Below are 20395 nucleotides of genomic sequence, written 5' to 3'. Positions count from 1 at the left end.
CAAAAGGGCTTTAATGATCTATGTTACGGTCTACATTTACAGTACCACAACCTCGATCAATAGACTAGTCTCTGCTATTCTGCTGAGCCACAGAAAATGATGCACTGGGAAATGAATACAGAATCTATCAGGGACATACAGTAGGTGTAATTCAAAATACATATAATGGAGGTCTGCATCTTAATATATTATTTCCTGTGGATGCTGGGAAATGCAGCCAGTGCAAGAACCCACATTGAATGATTTTAATACCATTTCTGATGGCACTACATTACACTACAAGGTTTAGGCAATTTTCTTTTATGTGGAATCAATTGTTACAAAAGCCTTCACTAAAAGAAAGCCTTTGAAAGCTCCCACAGAAGAACTTTGTCCATCACTGGCTGAGATAGAAAAGCAAAAGTTTTTTGGTCTACAATCTACAGCATCTTTTGCATCCATCCACATACTTCTAATAAATCTCATAAACTGCAACATTAGAAGGCGGATTATTCTTTGTCAGATCTGAGAACATTTGAAACTCTCAAGTGACTCTCCATACAAGCAATTATGTCTTCCAGAGGCCCAAAGGGCTTAACGGACCTGTTGCAGATGGCCATGTTCTCCGGGAGCCAACGCTTCTCCATTTACAATACCACAGCACAGATCAATGGTCCAGTCGCTTCTATTCTGCTGAGCCGCGGAAAACTATTAAGGGAAAGTGCGATGTATGTGTCAGAGGAAGTCCTCATTAAGAATTAATGTTGATATGCAGTATTTCATTACTCAATGGAAATGCGAAGGCACTACTAACTTTTAATTCATTTACCAAGTGGATTTGAAAAGACAGCCACAAGAAACCTTTTTGGGGGGCCAATGGGTCCTTTCAGGTTTGGAGCAGGGGGTCCACATTCCAACATGAAGCTTGAATATGCTCCAAAACGTGGTTAGCGTTTAAAAGAGGGCAATGAGTGTCTACTTAAGTGGGATTTTTTTTTACGCTCACTAGCCACAATATTAGGTACCCCTGCATGATTCAAAGAGATCATTATATTATAGTAGATTTTTCAGGTATATGTACTTGTGTATTGTTTTTTTTTAACTCCATACGTTTGCGGTGCATCTTGCAAGTGAGAAAAGAAAAAAAGTATTTCAAAGAATTCAGATACATCTTATAATATTGTATTCCCGTCGTCGATTGCGTCAAACGCCGATTGATCGTTTGGTCATTCAGTTTGCAAACTCATGACTCACCTGCACGCAGAATATTACGCGCATGTTTCGTTTCCGAGTACATTAATTGCACAAACAGTTCCGCCAGTGTCAATCAACATGCTTTAGTTTCGGGCTGTTTTTCTAATTGTGCAACCAAATTCTGCGCGCAATAGCGCCGTTTTTGCAAGATGCATCAGCTGAGTCAAAAAGTAGCCATCGGGGGGGGGGTCCACGTTGGCTTTAATTCTCACGCTATGCGCTCTTAAACCTTTATTCGCCCAACAAAAGTCGCCATGTTTCAGCTCCAGTTGCGCCTGGGGTCGCCCTGCCTCGAAGCGAGACGTTCCACATGCACAAAGTGACATTCTGTTGTGTTCTTACCTTTGCGATCGCCCTTTTGTACCTCATGGCAGCTTGTTCGACGAGGCTGGTGACTTTAATATGTCCATCCCCGCACGGGACAACCACCCGGGTCCGTCCAAAACACACGGTCACCTTCATTTCCTCTTGTTAATTCCAAAGAGGAAAAAGACGCTGCGTAAAAAGGACGCAAACCATCCCTGGCGGTGTTAGGGAAGCGCAAAAATCCCCGTTGTGACAGTTCGAGTGAAATACGTGCAGAACTCCAAAAAGAAATCCAGTTTCTGCTGTGACCGACTGACTTGGGTGGCGTCCTCCTCTCTTGTGTTGACTCACTTTACAGAAACTTCCAAGCCGAGCGGCTTCTCAGCGGGGAGCGCACAGCTGACATGACGCTGCGAGGGTCGTCCACATGTTGGAGCAAGCACTAGGAATGTCTCTTGTGCAAAACCAATAGGGTTGGCAAAAGCACTCGCGCTCTGTATTTAACCCTTTAACAACCAATATAAGATTTTATGACACTCGGCCGGTTAAAAGCAGTGGCGTCACAAGGATGATCTTTTAGGGAAGTTGCGCTCCTAAAATATTCTAATTTTATCCCGATAAATGATCATAAAGTAGCCCCAGTGTGTTATTATCCAATCAAATTGGTTCTACTAGTTTAAATATAATTCCTTTATCATGGGAAGTCTAGTCCATGTTTTGTCTGCAACCTTGTTTACATTAGCAGGTTGCGCCTCTGTGTGGTTTGACCGATAATAAAATAACAATAATTATTATTATAGCAACAGCCAACTCAAAGTAATGAATGGTAGGATGAGCGTGTGAAAGTTTTTGTAAAGTTGGATATTCTGTTTCACAAGTTACTGAGGACCAAGTTGCTTATACACAAAATGTTTCCAAATTTTTTTGGGGGGGAAACATGCTCAGGGAATTTACTGATTATTATTTTAGTGTAAAATAGGATGCTTGAATTATTAAACCACGATGCAGAATAAAATTTGCCCCAGGACTGATATGCAGTGTGACCTAATTTACTATTAAAATCACGAATCCCTTCTCTGGCTTCCTTCTTCCAAGCTTTTTATGATACACTGTGGCACAAGCATTAAAGAAAAAATGTCATCCAACAATCAAAAACGCATTTTAAAGATTGAAGTAAATCCTTCTGACTGACAAACTATGTTAGGAATGCAAATAGATGATGGTGCACTTCCATCAAGGTCAAGTTCAGACCCAAACAGAATGATTGTTTCATCAAGAGCCTTCAGATGTTTCTGGAAAATCAGGATGAATGCTGTTACGTGCACACGGCACTTGGTTTTAGTGTTACAAGATGGGAACAATAATTTAGATCAGGGAAAGAGGCTTTGCTAATTTTGAAAAGTCTGTAAATTCATATTACCTATTTAATTAAAATGAGCAAGCAACATAAGCTATTTCAGGCTGCTTTTAATATAGGACATGTCTGGAGTAGACATTTGGGATTACCCCACAGTTCTCCCACGGGGGATGAGAGTGATTCAGGTAAGTGCCTCAACCGGTTTGTTCTATTGATTTATATTTGACATCCCATTTCCTGTTTGCGTACTCCATTTCACCTGCAACCCAAATGAGGAAAATAATTTGTAATTTCCAGGAGTATCATCGGTATTTCGAAAAAAAGAAAAGAAAAAAAAAAAAAAGGCTGCCTTTCTTAGCATTTTGGAATTTCACAGCGCAACTAAAACAAAAGACTGACACCTGCTGGAGCTAACATGTATTACACCACATTTCACAATAAAAGCTCAATTTAACAGTCTCCCATATATAAAGCAGTGATTGCAAAAATATTTTTACTGATATAACATAAACCAGCAGACAATAAGTTTAAATAAAAGCCTTGTGAATTGCATTTATTTGACAAGCAGTAAGACCATGTTTGTCATTCATTTTTTACATCTGAAAGTAGATACAATAGTCAGTTTTATTACAAGTTTTCCTAACCAGAACATAAAAAAAAAACGCAAACACACGCTCACAAACAAGGACTGCAAACATGGGGGGGAAGCCTTTTTTTTTTTTTTTTTTTTTAGATAGATAGGTAGCAATCAATGCATCATTGATGCCCCCAATTTACTGTGGTTCTTTTATTTTCCGTTGCCTATAGGCATTCTCTTTGAGTCGTTTTACGTGCACATGTTGCACGTGGCACTGGTGATGTTGTAAACAGCTTCAAATCAGACGGTGGGTGGAGTGGGAAGTTGTTGTCTGGCTTTCCAAGCCTCCTTTAGTCACCGTGTTGGGCTCCCAGCAGATGGCGACAGTCCCCCGAAAAAAAAGATGATGCGCGAGTCTGTTTTGTTATTGTTTCATGTGTTAAAAACCTCTACCAGCCGCAGTCATGCGGGGTTGTGCGACTTTCCCTCCGATATGGCTAAGCGATGTAGCTGTATTCATCCGCAGAGGTTTGGCTTCGCTCAATGTACTGCTTGTCGATGAGCACTTCTATGCACTTCTTGATCATACTGATGCTGGGGTTGAACCTGGCCTTGGACTGATTGATGACCTGCACGTGCCAAGGAGAATTCTTACAAAACAGACTGCGAGAGGCGAGCGGCTCGACCGACACGGCGTTACCTCTTGGATGAGAGCGTTATGTCTGAGCACCTTGCGGGCCTTCATGATTCTCACGATAGCAGCTTGTAAATACATTTTGCGGTCCTCGTCGACAGCACTCCTCGTCTGTTCCATCTCCTGTACGAGATTAAAAAGGAAACGTTACATCCCGACGGTAAAACGATTTGGATGAGCGTCTAACCTGCGGGGTTTCCTTCTGCATTGACGTCGTGATCTTGAACTTTGTCCTTTTACTGACGAAGGACATATTTAGCGAAAATGTGGATTCGGCGTCAATCTCCTCCTTTCAGCAGAAAGTATGACACAGAGACATCAATACTCTGTGGTCAAATCAAAAGTCTGTAACAGTACTTCTGCACCTTTTCGGAGTTGTGGTTGAGCATCTTCACATCTAAAAGAGACTTGATGGTCTTCTGTAGCTCCTTCTCGTTCATCTGCGTACCATCCTGCAGCTCCTTACACGTCACCGTCAGGCTGTTATTGAAGGTAAGGAGTACAGCCATCTGATAGGTGGTCACCATAGCGACGTAGGGCTTGGACAGGTAGTTCATCTTCACGTCGCCTGATGGGAGGAGTCCAATAAACAGGTAAATTCTTAAACCTAGAAACCGTGCTACACTATCTTTTAAATGACCTGTGCAGAGGTAGTGTAGCCAAGTTAGTTTCCTTCCACTGAAATGCTGATTATAGAACAATTCAAACTGTAGGGAAAAGGGAAAACAGGATTATTGAAGAGCCACGCTCATTTAAAGCTCCAATAAAATTATTTACCATTTGGACGCTCTTCTCCAGCTCTTGTGGGATGGCGAATGTGGAAGATGGGACGTGCGTGAGTGGCCATGCTCCAGCCTGTAAACACACGTGTTATTATTAGGGGTGTAACGATTCATCGATACACATCGATATAATGCTCTACGATTTATTGGCATCGATGCTAAACGTAAACATCGATTTATATCGCCGCGTTTTAGACGCGATTTTATTTTGAAATCCAGTTCATTGTTGCTTGCTTCTTCTTTCCAGGAGCAGTGCGGGGGGGGGTGTTGTGTTGTGAGCAGAGCAGCCACGTGAAAGGGGAGTCGACAACTAGTACACGGACGGCTCCTGGGCTGGTGCTATGGCTAGTGTCCAAAAAGACGAGGAAATTGGCTCCCCTTTAGGCTTCAAGTCATTCTTTGGAAGCACTTTGGATTCCAAAGAAAAGATGACTCAACGGCCAAGACACTTGTAGTTTGTAAATCCTGCCATGCGGTGATCAAATATTCGGGGAGCACAAATCTCGCCGCACATTTAAAGAAAAAACACGACATCAAAGTTCAGTGTTAAAATAAGCACTTTGTATACTACAATACTCTTGTAATTTCCTAGTTTGCAGTACCTTGTTGATTTTGCGTATGAATTGTTATAAATCAGGATATTGTTCTATATTTTTTATTTAAAAATATATATATATCGATCGTAGAGCACTATATCGTGATATATCGTGAATGAATCGCAGCAGGCTTTAAGATATCGGCAAATATCGTGTCGTAGTTCTTTGTATCGATATGATATCGTATCGTGACAAAACCCGCGATTTACACCCACAGTTATTATATACTTTGGTATTGCAATCAATTTAAAAAAAAAAAAAATGAAAACAATTCTTGACTGGCTCCTTACTCACCTGTAATACGTAAATCTGGAAGCTGATACCCAAATCCACTACCGTTTCCTCGGTTTTGATAAAATTGTTAAACTTGTTGTTGAGGTCAGCGCTCACGCTCATGTCCGTATACATTCTGTGAAGTTTGCTCGTGAACTCGTAGCCGCAAGCTTGCTGTGGGAGTGGGCGGAACCATGAGCTTCATCGAGGCGTAAATGCATCAGGGAATTCAAAGACAAGCCATTTTGAATGTGATTTACCTTGAGTTTGTTGATCATGGCTTCTTCCGAGTCCATTGACAAAGATAAACCGTGTATTAATCGCTTTGCTAGCATTCGGGCATAAAACTGAAAATAGAGGAAACGAAAACGTCACATTTTGAAGATGACTACAGATGCAGTTCTATTTTTTATGATTTTGATGGCTTCAAGTTGAGAGTGGAAAAAAAACAGAATAAGGCTGTTGTCACCTTTTGAAAGATGTCTTTGTCATCTATGTACTTAAAAACGGTAATGAAGCTACTCAGCTTGTCCTCCACCTCATTTTCCGTCATTCCCTTTGCCGACTTTTTCAGGAGATTGTCACAGTATTTGGCCAACTGCAAAAACACACAAGGAGAACGGTGAGACAAGACAAAACTTTAAAAATGAATCGTATTTGTAAGTGCGTGTGGGGGGGTGGGGGTGCACTGACCAGCTCTGGGGCTTTACAGACGGATTTGGGCTCTCTAAAGTTCACTACAGATGTCAAAGCCTGAGAAGAAAAAAAATATACAGTTGTGTTTTACAGTGAGGCAAATTATCCGAGGTAAACTATGGTTAGCTACCTTATCGAGCGCACTCATGAAGTGCTGGTCTCCATTCAGAACTGTGTTAATGAGCTGAACAAATTTGCTGTGAACTTCGAGCACTGACTCGACAAATAGGGTCGGCATCTAGAAGAGAGGAAAAATCAAGTCTCGGTAAAGAATCACATGTCAAAAAAAAAAAATAAAAATAGTTTTGCATCACGAACATTTTCCAGAGAGAGATTACTGGTGCCTCGGATGCCCTCATTGTTGATATGGACCTGCAGTTCCTGGATCATGTGCAGCAAACCATTGGACACGGCTCGCAATAGCGTGTACATGTTGGCCATGTCTGGAGGAAAAAAAAAATCTAATTGACAACTAATCAATTACTAAAGATCTGATTAATCGACAAAATAATCCACAGATTAATCGATTTTCCCAATAACTGTTAAAGGCTGCCCTACAAAATACAGGGAGAATAAATCCTAACCCTCTCTCTTCTCCTGCCGAATAATGTTCTGGCACTCTGCGTGGAGGAACTGAAGATGATCTGCCACCATCCTCTGCTGGCATTCATTGATGACTTTGGCATAGGAGCTGGGATGCAGGTACTTCCGACACCGCATCTCTTCATCTTTTAACCGCCCCAAAACCTGGAGGAAGGAATAAAAACAAGTTAGCATCTGCTAATTTCCATAACTTTCTCAGTGTTCACTCTGTAAACAAGTAAAACTAAGGCGTAAAAAAATAAATAATAATAATAGGGCCTACCTTCTCCATATACTGTGAGCAGTTGGATTCTTGGAGTAAATTTGAAGCTTCCTGTTTGTAATACTCTCCCGTTTTTGTCACAAACTGCCCTTCAAATATTTCCTGATAAAACTGCAACACAATGACACTGAATGAGCGTCCGCTGTACATTTTGTGAGTCCTCCATTTTTTTTACACCGTGTCTTCTCATTTGGGTCATCAAAAATAATCTCACCTTGAGTGGAAACTTCTTCTTGTACTGCTCCACATGAACAAAAGAGTTGATGACCCCGTGGATGACTTTCTGGTTGGGGTTCTCGCCACAACGGTCACTGTAGGGACAAAGGAGGAATTTTGGTTTGAGCTTCTAACTACACTCCAGATTGCGTGAGAGAAATATTACTTTTTGATTTCATTCAGCAGCATCCGGATCAGAATGGCTTGAAGAGGCTCGATCATTAGCTTCCTCCACATGTCAAGCGCCAACTACAGTGTCAAAAGATAAGAGCAAGCAACAATTCAACCTTACTTGACCCAAATCACCCAAATGTGCATTGAAAAAATATCAGTCAATACCTCGCCGATCTCCATTAGTGGCTCATTCATGTCAACTCCCCCGTAGCCAAAATTTAGGTCTGCTGGTGTTAGTTTGTTGTTCTTAATGAACTGTGTGTTGAGATACCTGGAGAAGGAAATGTTTTTTCTTTTGTAATCAAACTTAGACTTGAGGTTGACTCACACATGTCCCAAATTAACATTCAACGGTGATGTTACCTGTACAAGCAGTCCATGTAGTCCGCCCCTTTGCTGTATTCATCCCAGTATCTGTGGTACATCACTAAAACCTTCTCTTCCGATTCCAAGACTTTCTACGATGCAAGCGCAGGCAGGAAAAATAATATTACCAAAATCCACACGTAGTAATAACACTTGGGATTCGCCGTTGTGCTTACCTTGTACAAATTCCGAACATGGTTCTCGAGAAAGACCTTTGTTTCGGTGTATAATCTTTCACCTAAAGGTTCGGGGTATGCGACACACAAGGCATATATATCACTGGGGTCGCAGTATAGGAAATATGTTGCATGATGGGGGTCACAAAATAATATTTTTGGTTAGTAATACATTCATTCAAAAAAAAAAAAAAGGTCAGGATACGAGAACCGGTCATTCCACGTTGCTCTTTCCACATAGTCGAGCATCACAACAGCCTTGATTGTCGTTAGTAACTTGCCCCATGTCTCGTCGAAATCCACCACCCGTGGCTTCAAGGACATTGTGTCGCCTTTCTATTAGCCTGATAAGAATGGAAACACAATCATTAAACACATGCTAGGCACAAGCTTTGCTGTTGGTTTTGGATGTTTGAGCTCTGTCTGCATACTTATTATTTTTGAGTAATCAATTATTCATTGCAATTTTGAATAAAATAATTAATCACTGACAATTCAGTTCATTATATGTTTAAAAAATGTCACGGGAACTGCAGGTACCCTACATTATTTTTTTTCAATTCAATATAGGCATATAAATTATGTATTTATCCATACATCCGGTTTTCTACACCTTGCTCGATGCATCTTCTGCATCACTGATGACTTTGGCATAGGCGGTAGTCTAAGTCTCATAAAATCATCTTGCACAGATTGATTCCAACCACTATGCATTTGTAAAATATGTGCACAAATAACTATGACATGAATAAATCTGCTTGGCTATATACGGTACAACTAAATATGACATGAAAGCATTTCACCATGATTCCTTTGAAGCCTTCAAAATTTAAATCCTTTGTACATCTAAGCACTTGACTTTTGGACTGGATGGGGTCGACATTGGGGATAACATTGGATTAATGGAAAGATGCGAGCGTCCTCCGTGATGCGCCCTTGAGCAAGGCAGCGAACCCTCAAGCCGCACAAAGGCATTATACTGGCCGAAACTCTTTATTTGCATCCACGCATGTGAATTGATTTATGTGTTATGCGATGCATGCAACAAAAACAGCGGAATGAAACGTGACTTGGTCCTCTTGGTTAAAAATAGTGTAATAAATGAGTATCATACAAAAACGTCAGCCACTGACTTGCTACTAGCTACCCTTTAACGGTCGTTGTTTATCGTCGCTTGTACAACATGACGTGTGTCATTAATAATTAGACTTCTTATTTAAAAAAAAAAGAGGGGGGGCAACCAAGTGAAAGTTAGCGTTTGCCGGAATGTCAGTCCCAAAATAGGATGCCTAGCGAAAGAGCTAACTAGCATCGCTCTAGCATGCTACTTCTCCCTCCTCATTTCCAATGGAAGGTACCAGCTAACAGCTTGTTACCTAGCAGAAAGCTATCGCGAGCAAATGGTCATCTCCTTTGCGATATCCCTCGTTTGGCATTGACAGCTCAGTAATTGTGTTGCTGAAACGACACCTACCACGTCCAATGATAAATATGTGAAGTGTACCTACCACTGTTCAGTAAATCCTTGCAATAAAACTCAAGTTTCTACGCTGTCACAGGCTTGATGTGTCTCCACTGCTCTTGCCTGCCTCTTGGGTTATACTATATTCGAACATAGGGGGACATTGTACGGTTACGTGAATAGGTCAATGGTTTGGAGTAACACGTGCTGTAAACTATGTTTTTAATAAATAATAGTTTGTTATCTGGTTATGAATAAGAATTCATAATTCAATAAGGCAAATTACGTTTGTTTAAGACGTTAGCACAAATGTATAAGTGGTATTTCCTGAAACTACGGAAGCCCATAGGAAATAGTCGCTCACCGGGGTCCTTTATTAAATATGTATTATAAGTGTAACTTCGCCAGTTGAAAAAGAGAGAATATGTAGGAGAAAATTGTTCATCATACGAAAATTTCAATCAACTAATTTTCTGAAGTATGAGAAGAGAATGACAATGGAGATGAGCAATATAGTCTGAGCAATTCAAAATTGACCTATTATTCATATATTTAAAAATCCAACAAAAACACATCAAAATAAGAAATAACGTTAAAATGATAACAACTGCAAGGAGAAATAAACATTGCAATTGCTTTAATTCACGTTGGGTAATAAGGCGCAATTAGTTTATCAGAAAAAAATGTTATATACAGTACTAGTTAATCTCTAACATAAAACAGAGATCTTTATATTTGCCCATTTTCATGTCAGTCCACACTAAACAGTATTTAATGCATTGCAACAATTGGATTCTTATCCTGTTGTAATATTTGATCGGTTTGCTGTTTCCCCACATAACAACAGCAGAGGTCGACAACAGCCTTAATCCCAACTGGTTTTCGTCCAAATTAATATTATTTCTGCTTCATGGCAAATACACACTGGGTGCAGTCAGCACCAAACAGACCTAAATATCAAATGCATGGGCACATGTATTTGAAAATTTAATTGAAAAGGCCATGTTAAAAAATAATAGCAGTGTAAAGTTCAAATAGTGAGATGCTGTAATTCATTCTGGGAAAAACATACAAATAAGGCGGCGATCATTATCTAAAGATAATGCCAGCACATATTGTACATGCATTTCTCCTTGAGAACCCAAAATAATATCCAATTCTAGACATTGTTCAGAAAGCTAAAATGATTTCCAAAAAAAAAGAAGGTCAAAACGCCATGCAAGATTCAGGAAGACATGCTAAGCACATTGATGGATGAAAAAAAAAGTGTAAAAAAATCTTGCATGTAAATTGAAGTTGAAGTCCTGAACTGAAAGTCATGAACTAATCATGAACGAAAGAAATAAAAACTCTCCCCACAGACAAACAGCAGAGGCCCTGACTCACTCGCAGTAAGCAGCAGTCGACATTGGAGTCCAGTGATGTCATAATGATGTCAATGCCCCTAATTGTAAGTTCCACAACCCTGCCGCCGCTGACTGTGGTAATATTTTAGTCAGAGTGAAGACGCGGGAAGGGACACGATCTCTTGAAAATCCTGGGAGTAAAAAAGTATGGCTGTAACTGGGGATGAAACAGAAACAGGTATGTTTCCTTATCTATTCTACTGCACTAAAAAAAGCAGCTCTTTATTATCGTACACCCAAAAAATAATTTTTGCAATGTTATTATGCATCATATCAGCAATACCAATTGAAACTCGTAACACAAAACACGCTCGTGTCATCCTTAATAGATTGTCATATACTATTTTTTTTACTATGGAAGCAATATTTCCCACAGTGAGGCGTTCATTTTGACAAGAGTCGGCTTTTGTCTCTTTTTACACTCTCCCCCTTCTCCTTCAGTGCTCTGCTTCAGTGCTCTGCCCACGCAAAGCAAATAGCAGCAGTTGCTTACGTCACTGCTGTTCCCGATAAAGGTCTCCAAAGTATGTAATCCCGCGAGTAAAATGTAGACTGACGTCAGCGGCCAGATTTGGTGTGAATCGACACAATGTCTCGGAATTACTATGTGTTGCATGCGAGAAGGGAAATCAAATTCTGTCATGGAATCAGTGAATAGAAGGTGGTTAAAGTCCAAACCTAGTTATGTTTTTGCAGGCTCCACAGGTGAACTCACGGACACCAGCTCCATCCACCCGCTGGCTGTGGCACAAAGCAGCAGTCACAGCCACCAGAAACCTTTTGAGGATGTGACACAGAAGAGGGAACAGCGCTTGATGAAGAATAGGTATTCATCTTGACTCATATGTTTTAACCTAGTTATTGGCTTGAACGAGTTGTTTTTGTGTGACTCCTCCAGAGAAGCCGCCCGGGAGTGTCGACGGAAGAAGAAAGAGTATGTTAAATGTCTGGAAAATCGGGTGGCGGTGCTTGAAAATCAAAACAAGACTCTGATCGAGGAGCTTCGGGCCATGAAAGAAATCTACAGACACAAAGCTGATTGATTGATTGAAAAGGAGAAAGGACAAATACCCGCAAAACTTTCGGTAAAGCATTTCGTCTGCAAATCCCTGTTGTTACATATTTGTGATTTCAGACTCGTGCCAACATCAGTAAACAACTACATTCTGGTTCAAATCAGTCTTCAAGATCATGTGTTGGAAACAGGAGGAAAAAATGAAGCACACAAAGATGCAAGTAAGACAAAACCAGGGATTGTTGATGAATTTTTTTTTTGAGGTTTTTTTTTCATCCAAATGTAATTTAGATGCATGTGATATTTTGTGATTGGCAAACTCAAATTGCTAACTAGCAAGAAAGTTCAGCTTTACATAGCACATATGTGCAAATGTTAAATTATGGCAGTTACTGGTACGGTTATTCTTTTCCGATAGAAAAGTACATGTTTGCAAATGTCTTGTTTTGATTAAACACATAAATAAGAAGTCTGTTTTCAAAAGTGAATATTTACTATTGAGAGGACATTTTTCAAATGTTCGTAATTTAATTTTACCTACACAAAACAAAGCCTGCTTAACCTGAAAAACTTTTAGTTTCACTGCATTGTGTAGTAGTCATTAAATTAAGATTAAACACTCCTGACCAATAGGTAGCGCTGCTGCATAAACTGGCGGTGGTTTACGATCACGGCAAACGAGGAAGAAAAGGCAAACCAGAGGTGTCAATTCTCTAGTTCGACCTAACCACACTTCGAGCGGCCTAACCCAATACGTTAGTGCGTCCGCCATATTGCATGTGTCCATTTTCACTGTACTATATAGCAATGGAAGCAAATAGACTGACTTCAACTTTAGTAAAGATAAAGTATGAAAAATGTCAGGTAATGTTAGCCGAGCAATTCTTTTGAAAATCAGATTAGTAGATCTATTTAACCAGGTACGACTAATTTGTTTGGACGCTGCGGCTGACACATTCAATATGGCAGCGTTGTTGCTGTACAATTCAACACTACCGTAGTTTAGGTCTAGGTATATTTGGGTATACGGGACAGAAGGGGAAACATCCCCAATGCGTATGAGCGCAACATGGTAGCGGAGGAAGCCACCGATGTCCATATCGCATCGGCTACAATGTAGCACCGATTGTTTTTTAGACAAATATTGCCAAACGTGCAAAAAGTGTCATGATTTGGTCCTCGCTTGGACGCAGGAGCGCAATAAAATGATTTGATGAGGAAAAACAAGGAGGGGACGCTCAGTCTGGAATAACAAGACGAAGGGAGTCGTCACTGGAGAAAGCTAAGTGTTACATGGAGGCTCAAATCTGCGTTCGCCTGAAGGTTTGGGCTGATCGCCACTTCTCTTAGCTTCAGGATCTTAGCAGCATTGCAATGGCTCGGAGTTGGCAGTTAATCGTATCCTAGGCCGAGGAAAGGGTGTGTAACGCGAGCGGATAACGGGGCCAGTTCGTCTCTTCGGATTACCGCCCAGCCTGTCCCTCTTTCCCGTTACAAGAAACTAAACGTTGTGTCAAGCAAAGAGTATTAATCACCTTATTTCGTCATGGGGAACACACCTTCGTGCTGCGTGGCGTCGAGCCCTAAACACCGGCGGAACAACCACTCCAGACTGGAGCCCTATCGGCCAGAGCCGGAGCTGAGCCGGGAGGATACGGGCTGCAACCTCCAGCACATCAGCGACAGAGAAAATTTGGACGGTAAGCAAGATGTTAATGCTCCTTGTGAATTATTGTTTTTGCAACTCGTACTTGCAACATTGAGTAAATGACCCACCCACTTATTGCAGCAGTACTCCAGTGTATTTATTCTAATGGCCCGGTTTAGTGAGCCACATATAATGAGAAATATCACAGAAGGAAATTTATGGTAATTACAAAGCGATCAAACAACTTGAGAACACACGGAGTAGCAAACAGACCTGCAAACATGCAGTCTCTCTAAATCCCCCTCAATCCTGAGCAAATAATGAGGAAGTGTTTTTTGGGGGAGTTCAGGTTCAGTGATTTCTGTTTCCATGAAGGAATACAGTGCTGCAGGGAGAATGAAAGTAACAGCTTCCAGATTTTGTGTGCGCGCTTGCAACTAGCATGTGATGGAAAAAGAAAGTCATTCATGAAAACTGCTGACGCTGATGACGTAAGCAACATGCCTGCTCATCCCAAGTACAGTTTGTATAGGTAGTGGCCCTCACTGTAATTCAGCCTTTTTGCAAACCTGTCATTTTCCCAACAATAGAGATCTACACGACAAAACCTGGATGTTAGTCAAGGCCGACATCTGTAAATGAATAATTGCTCCGGGCGCCAACATTCCTCTCTGTCTTGTGCTGAAGTTAATTTCCAGGGTGAACATATTGACGAGTCTTGCTAGCAGGCTAATTGAAATCTGGGCATGGATTATTTATGCCTGGTTGATGAGCCTGGGGAGTCTCCAAAGTATGAGTTCCAGACTGGTTGACCTACATGTCAACCATACTTTTAACTACTAATAAATGCTGTATATATTTATTAAACATCATTAAATTTGTCATACACTTCTCAAGGTCACTGAATTTACTTTTGTTCCTAATCAGAAAGATATACATTACATCAGATGACCCAGCTTCTGCTTTCAGCTATGCTATTACCCGTGACAGTGTCACTTTTCGATCGGGCTCAGCAGCAATTAGTGGAGTAAATCGGGGCGGGGGGGGGCGAGGCAGATTTAAAGACAGCAAAAGCCTTTGAATGTCCTGCCTCCACCATCTGAGTCGTCTCAAGTCAGCGTTGCCTAGTTACAGCGAGAAGATGTGGTGATGAGAGGGGCGCGAAATAAGGAGGGTGGGTGTGCGACTCTGTTGGGTGCAGAGCAAATGACTACCCTCGACTTGCCATGGAGTCTTCAACCCCTACACACTCTTAGCAATGACATTTCTGCCCCCCCCTACCCCCTTGTCTTTATTTGCAATAAACATGCATGCTTTCATTTGCAGCAACCATTTTAACACCCTACTTATTTCACTCCTATCAAATAAGACTTCTGTCTTGCCACCCTACTTCTTCGAGTCTTACGAACAGGACAGGAGATTGTTGTCACATGTACTAAACTTGCTATCGGCCTCTTGGCACCTTCCCTGACTAGTTTTCTTATCGTGTTTTTCCACCCATTTTTGAAATGTCACTGTTGTGAGTAATCAGCAGATTAGCCGACCATGCTAATACGTTTTCAACACTCCAGCGCAGGACGTTGGACTCTTTAAGATCACCCCAAGTTGAATGTCGGGAGCAAACTCGTGGAAGTAGAGCCCACACCAAAGGTCACTGACACCAGTAGTCTATTTCCTGTCTGAAATAATGCAACCATTGATTTGCACTTTGAGTACAATGTCCCAGTGATTCGGGAATGACTTGATCCGATACCCCCCCCCCCCCTCGATCCCCAACAGTTGTGAGCATCGTTTAACCGTCTTTTCTACACACTGTACCATCCTACATTGATGTGGTTCTTTGCCGCCTTTCAAGTGTCTCGCTAACAAAAAAGGATTGCAGTTCAAAAGGGTTTGACATAATAGCTATTGCTGGATGCATAACCCAAAGAGGCTGTGTGATCTTGTTAGCATAATGCTAGGTTTGAAAGGTATCGTTTTTTTTTTCCTGCAGCTTTTTCTTCTCACGCGTGCACCCTACACTTCCTCCTTCTCGTTCCGACCTCCGAGTGTGTTTGACCTTTCCTGTCTCACCGACATCAACCAGGAAACTGTTTACAATGCGCTCATTGCACACTGACCGTTCTTGGCTGTTTTCCACAACCTTTGTCGATCGGATGAAGTCCATAGCTCCATTGTTTCGCTTTGTGCCTGTATCGCCCCAGAAAAAGGGTTCTGAAGCTTTTTGAAACTTTCCTACAGCTTAGATGATTTTTTTTTTATGCTCATTGCCCATAATGATTTCTGTTCTATTTTCAGATCTGCCGATGGAGTATAATCCCTCTGACCATCCTCGAGCCAGCACCATCTTCCTTAGCAAGTCCCAAACTGATGGTGAGTTTTACGCTTTCATCTACCCAAACATTCCCTGCATCCTTCATCAGATTTTTTTTTTTTTTTTTTTTAATAGAAACATTTTGCTCATCTTGAATAATCGTAGTTAATGGCAGAAAAATCCCCTGAAATGTGATGGAGTTTTTTTAGTCGAGACCTAATCTGCTCAATGCGATTATAAGAGGCTTATAAAATTGTTCCATTTTCACACATTGTAGCAACATTTGTCTGCCTGAAGAATATGAGGTCTCATTTGATGCAGTGCTCTTTTATTGGCCTCATTAATCTCTTGGCTCTAATGGCCCCAGCTTTCTAATTATGTTTATATAAGCGAAACACAGAGAGAAACAAGAAGCTTTTATTTTCAATTTAAAACTGTTCTTGTTAGGTTTCTGAATGACATTTTGTGAATGTGAAGGTATGGCGACAATTTGGGCTTTTGTTTTTACAGTTGCCGTGCACAGCAAGCGAGGTAAGGGCGCGACTGTGTCGTGCTCACTGTGCTTCACTTGTTGCCGTCAACTCATTACGCCAAATGTTGCTGTTTTTTTTTTAATGGTGTGGCTTTGCAGTAAATTTTAGTTTGTTTTGTAACCGTGTGCATGTTTGGTTTATGAGATGCTCTCTTCTATTTTCCTTACTAAAGTGATCATTTTTATTTTCTTGATTTTATCGTACTTAATTCGGGTGTTGCTACTGATTCAAATTTGAAAATACAGCTTGGGACTCGTTTTAGGATCGGAAAATGATGAGGCAGAGGATGTGGGCGCGTGTGCATCTGTCTCCCAAGAAAAGGATTCATTTGTTTTAATCTTATTAAAGCTAAAAATATAAATGTTAATTACTTTGCACTTAGGTTCTCATTAGGTTGAAAGAAAAAGTCCACTGCAGCGTTATTTATTATGGTGCAGTGTTACGCCATACAATCCTGGAGCAATACTGCCATCTGACGGCGAGGATGTAGTATTGCAGGATGGCGATTTATTTACTTTTTCCATGTCTTGTTTTCAGTACGAGAAAAGAGGAAGAGCCTTTACATCAATCATGTAAGTATAATAATAATATTAATAATAGAAAAATATCCGTTCTAACACTTTGAGGGAGCGTTTTCTTCTTCATTGTTCACTCAAAAGTGGATCAATGTTGCAAATAGTAATTGTTGTCTCTGATTTGTTTTTGCAAGTTCACACACATTTCGGAAAACAAGGTAAAAAGTAACCTGACCACCGTGGTGTTGTGTGTCCGTCATTCAAACGATGCATCATCATTTGCTAAACTGACAACTGTTTGGTGCCTATTTACATCCATCCCACCTGAATTGTATTTTTAAAATCCTCCTCATATTATATGACTTGTCCGATATGATAAAAATGCAAGTGTACTTTCCTTTTTTGTTTCTTCACTCCAGCATCATTCAGGCTTGGTGAGAAGGAAGTACAGCTCGTGCTCTACTATATTCCTCGATGACAGCACTGTCAGTCAACCCAACCTCAAATACACCATTAAATGGTAACTGCATTATTTTTTCTTTACCCTCTCCTCCCTGCTACATGATATATACAGCATGCCTTTCATACCTTCACCAATGAGTTAATTATCTTTTGTTGTGTTGTTTTTCCAGCGTATCCCTTGCAATATTCTATCACATAAGGAACAGGTAAGAAAATATTTCATCAAAGCTATTTTCTTTCAATTATAACTTTGTATTGTGAGAACTCTTCAGCAAAATGGCCCATTCATGGTTCCTGTCTTTTATTCCAGAGAGGTCGACGGAAGAATGGTGTTAGACATATTCGATGAGAAGCTGCATCCGTTGTCGGTAAGAATCGACCTTTGGCACGGCACCAATTCAAGCGACTGTGCCTGATGTGCGTCGTTTCGTCACCGCAGAAGTCGGAACTTCCTCCTGACTACGAAAAGCACGACCCTGAGCAAAAGCAGATCTATCGCTTCGTAAGGACGCTGTTCAGCGCCGCGCAGCTCACGGCCGAGTGTGCCATTGTTACATTGGTGAGTTCACAATTGTGGGAGCAAAAAAAAAGAGATGCAATAATCACTATTTTTCTTATGTTTGTTAAAAAAGGTGTATTTGGAGAGGCTCCTGACCTATGCCGAGATTGACATTTGTCCCGCCAACTGGAAGCGGATTGTTTTAGGAGCCATCCTTCTGGCATCCAAAGTTTGGGATGACCAGGCGGTGTGGAATGTAGACTACTGCCAAATTCTCAAGGATATCACTGTGGAGGACATGTGAGTCAAGATGAAAATTTTTTCTTCGCTTGCTAGTGTGAGTTTGTGTGCATGGAGATATTGGAGGGAGATGTGGTGGTGGTGGTGGTGGTGGTGGGGGGGGGGGGGGGGGTGCAGAAATGCAATGACGTTTGCCTTGTTTGTGCGTCTCGCCTCATACGTGACTTAGCTTTTCAACACAGATTTCCTTGGGAGATCAATTTCCAATCCCTGACAGCCTCACTTTGCAAAATAAATACACATGGCCCAGAATAACTGGATGATTGCCACAGTTAGAATTGGGTTTGGTTGTCACTGAGGCTAAACTTAGCCAATGTGTTGCTGGACGGATGCCTAGCAGTATGTTCTCAACTCACCAATCTTTTTTTTTTCCCCCAACCAAGGAACGAGCTGGAGCGGCAGTTTCTGGAGCTGCTTCAATTCAACATCAACGTGCCGTCCAGTGTCTACGCCAAGTATTACTTTGACCTACGTTCTCTGGCAGAGGCAAACAACCTCAGTTTTCCTCTCGAGGCCCTCAGCAGAGACAAGGCCCAGAAACTTGAGGTGAGCAGTGGCCGCTCAAAATGAATACTCGATAGGTCTAGTCCAAAAAAGATTAATAAAACACAAGCTATATTTGTGGTAAAGATGTCAATGAATCGATTAGTCGACAACAGCGATTATCAAATCCTATTTTAATTTGAGCGCTTTACGGATACATTAGAAAAATCCAGTGCATTATTGTTATTGTAATAATTAATTACCGTATTTTCCGCACTATAAGGCGCACCTAAAAACCTCAAATTTTCTCAAAAGCCGACAGTGCGCCTTATATATGGACCAATATTGAGCCACTACAGCAGGCATGTCCAAAGTCCGGCCCGCGGCCCAAATGTATATATTGTATATATGGACAAAGTTTTAAAATGGCCCATTCATTGAAGGTGCGCCTTATAATCCGGTGCGTCTTATATATGGACAAAGTTTCAAAATGGGCGCCTTAAAGTGCGGAAAATACGGTAATCGTTTCTAGCATTTTATTAACAAAAGTAATAATTGTCTGATTTCTATTTTTGACCTCCAGGCTATATCCAGGTTGTGCGACGACAAGTACAAGGACCTGAAGAAACTAGCAAAGAAGCGGTCAGTGAGTTCTGACAACCTGGTGATGGTGCGGTGGTGTCCGGCCATCATTTCCTAACGATGGCCATCAGCAGGATTGAGTAAGTGGAACCTGTCAGCTGACTCTGCCCGGTTAGCAGGCAAGCTTAGCAGGCGGAGCGGCTGTCCTGTGGCTATGTGCGTCTGTCCCGCCCGAGAGACACACAAACACAATCCGGCACTTTTACAAAGCAAGATTGCACCTCTCTAGTTGTAAATAACACTGCACTGAAGGGCGGAACAAGCCGGAGCGGAACCAAACGGAAGCGCGTGAGCGCGACAAAATGAAGAAGTGCAGGTGTCGGGTTGAAAAGCGAGACCACGAAGGAGAAACGACAACGAGACACAAGTAGCGGCGCAGCTACATTCCTGTCATTTTTTTTAAACCTCTCCCTTCTGTTTCTCATCTTTTACGATCTCATAGAGCATTTTAAATTCTCCATCTTTTCCAGCATTTTGTCGATCTCACGTTTGAGTTCATTCCCATTTCCATGCTACACAACAGTGTACATTCCATTTCACATATCGGCACCTCTCTTTTGATTTCCGCACGTTACACAGTGTTGATTTAGCGAACAGCCTTACATCTGGCATTCCTGAGCCAATAGAAAATCAGCGCCAGACCTCCATTTGACACTTTTGACAGTCCGGGGGCTGGTAAAGTGAACTCTTCTTCTTCTAAGTGGCTCTCTTCCAACTCAGATCTTCACGAACAAGCAATATTCATGCATTGTTACAGTCAGGTAGAATGAAGCATGCATACTTGAGGGGAGGGGCGGGGCTCGGG

General features: G+C 41.4%; 4 protein-coding genes and 1 long non-coding RNA gene across 10 annotated transcripts in view; 2 read left to right on the top strand and 3 right to left on the bottom strand.

Annotated features, from left to right (window-relative positions):
- The window catches only part of LOC133143525 (partitioning defective 3 homolog), a 126645-nt gene extending 124634 nt beyond the window's left edge, over positions 1 to 2011 (bottom strand). For 2 of the 3 annotated variants that reach the window (XM_061265478.1, XM_061265480.1), the window contains exon 1: positions 1576 to 2010. In XM_061265478.1, the coding sequence (XP_061121462.1) occupies positions 1576 to 1695 (120 nt within the window). In that variant the 5' untranslated portion in view covers positions 1696 to 2010. Of the gene's footprint in view, positions 1 to 1575 lie in introns of all 3 variants that reach the window. The other variant, XM_061265479.1, reaches the window with a different exon arrangement.
- Positions 2012 to 3422: 1411 nt separating this feature from the next.
- Positions 3423 to 9998, bottom strand: cul2 (cullin 2). Its single transcript, XM_061265560.1, has 21 exons — positions 9820 to 9998; positions 8517 to 8655; positions 8312 to 8414; positions 8133 to 8227; positions 7935 to 8040; positions 7762 to 7844; positions 7594 to 7690; positions 7380 to 7490; positions 7099 to 7261; positions 6833 to 6957; positions 6645 to 6752; positions 6512 to 6571; positions 6288 to 6416; positions 6079 to 6165; positions 5840 to 5992; positions 4945 to 5022; positions 4808 to 4874; positions 4533 to 4735; positions 4355 to 4456; positions 4174 to 4290; positions 3423 to 4102 (listed from the first exon to the last, which is right to left on the bottom strand). The coding sequence occupies exons 2-21, from the start codon at positions 8633 to 8635 to the stop codon at positions 3971 to 3973; spliced, it is 2238 nt and encodes a 745-aa protein (XP_061121544.1). The 5' UTR covers positions 8636 to 8655; positions 9820 to 9998; the 3' UTR covers positions 3423 to 3970.
- Positions 9999 to 10393: 395 nt separating this feature from the next.
- LOC133143567 (uncharacterized) lies at positions 10394 to 13869 on the bottom strand. The gene is made up of 3 exons (XR_009710445.1): positions 13730 to 13869; positions 11858 to 11956; positions 10394 to 11310 (listed from the first exon to the last, which is right to left on the bottom strand). It is a non-coding gene; the product is annotated as an uncharacterized LOC133143567 (long non-coding RNA).
- LOC133143566 (cyclic AMP-responsive element-binding protein 1-like) lies at positions 11228 to 12663 on the top strand. Of its 3 annotated transcripts, none has more exons than XM_061265567.1 (3): positions 11228 to 11357; positions 11876 to 12005; positions 12078 to 12663. In XM_061265567.1, the coding sequence occupies exons 1-3, from the start codon at positions 11327 to 11329 to the stop codon at positions 12220 to 12222; spliced, it is 306 nt and encodes a 101-aa protein (XP_061121551.1). In that variant the 5' UTR covers positions 11228 to 11326; the 3' UTR covers positions 12223 to 12663. The 3 variants fall into 3 exon arrangements, with proteins under 3 accessions (XP_061121551.1, XP_061121550.1, XP_061121549.1); XM_061265566.1 differs by lacking the exon at positions 11228 to 11357 and having other exon boundaries at positions 11384 to 12005; positions 12078 to 12264; positions 12360 to 12663; XM_061265565.1 differs by lacking the exon at positions 11228 to 11357 and having other exon boundaries at positions 11386 to 12005.
- On the top strand, positions 13741 to 20394 carry ccny (cyclin Y). 2 transcript variants are annotated; one of them, XM_061265562.1, is made up of 11 exons: positions 13741 to 13894; positions 16141 to 16215; positions 16667 to 16687; positions 17227 to 17261; positions 17624 to 17724; positions 17837 to 17872; positions 17977 to 18034; positions 18106 to 18225; positions 18299 to 18465; positions 18849 to 19011; positions 19532 to 20394. In XM_061265562.1, the coding sequence occupies exons 1-11, from the start codon at positions 13741 to 13743 to the stop codon at positions 19646 to 19648; spliced, it is 1047 nt and encodes a 348-aa protein (XP_061121546.1). In that variant the 3' UTR covers positions 19649 to 20394. The 2 variants fall into 2 exon arrangements, with proteins under 2 accessions (XP_061121546.1, XP_061121548.1); XM_061265564.1 differs by lacking the exon at positions 16667 to 16687.
- Position 20395: the final 1 nt, after the last annotated feature.

Source organism: Syngnathus typhle, linkage group LG19, assembly GCF_033458585.1.
Source record: "Syngnathus typhle isolate RoL2023-S1 ecotype Sweden linkage group LG19, RoL_Styp_1.0, whole genome shotgun sequence".
NCBI lineage: Eukaryota > Metazoa > Chordata > Actinopteri > Syngnathiformes > Syngnathidae > Syngnathus > Syngnathus typhle.
Note: the sequence above shows the minus strand (reverse complement) of the source record. Positions and strands in the feature narration are given on the sequence as shown.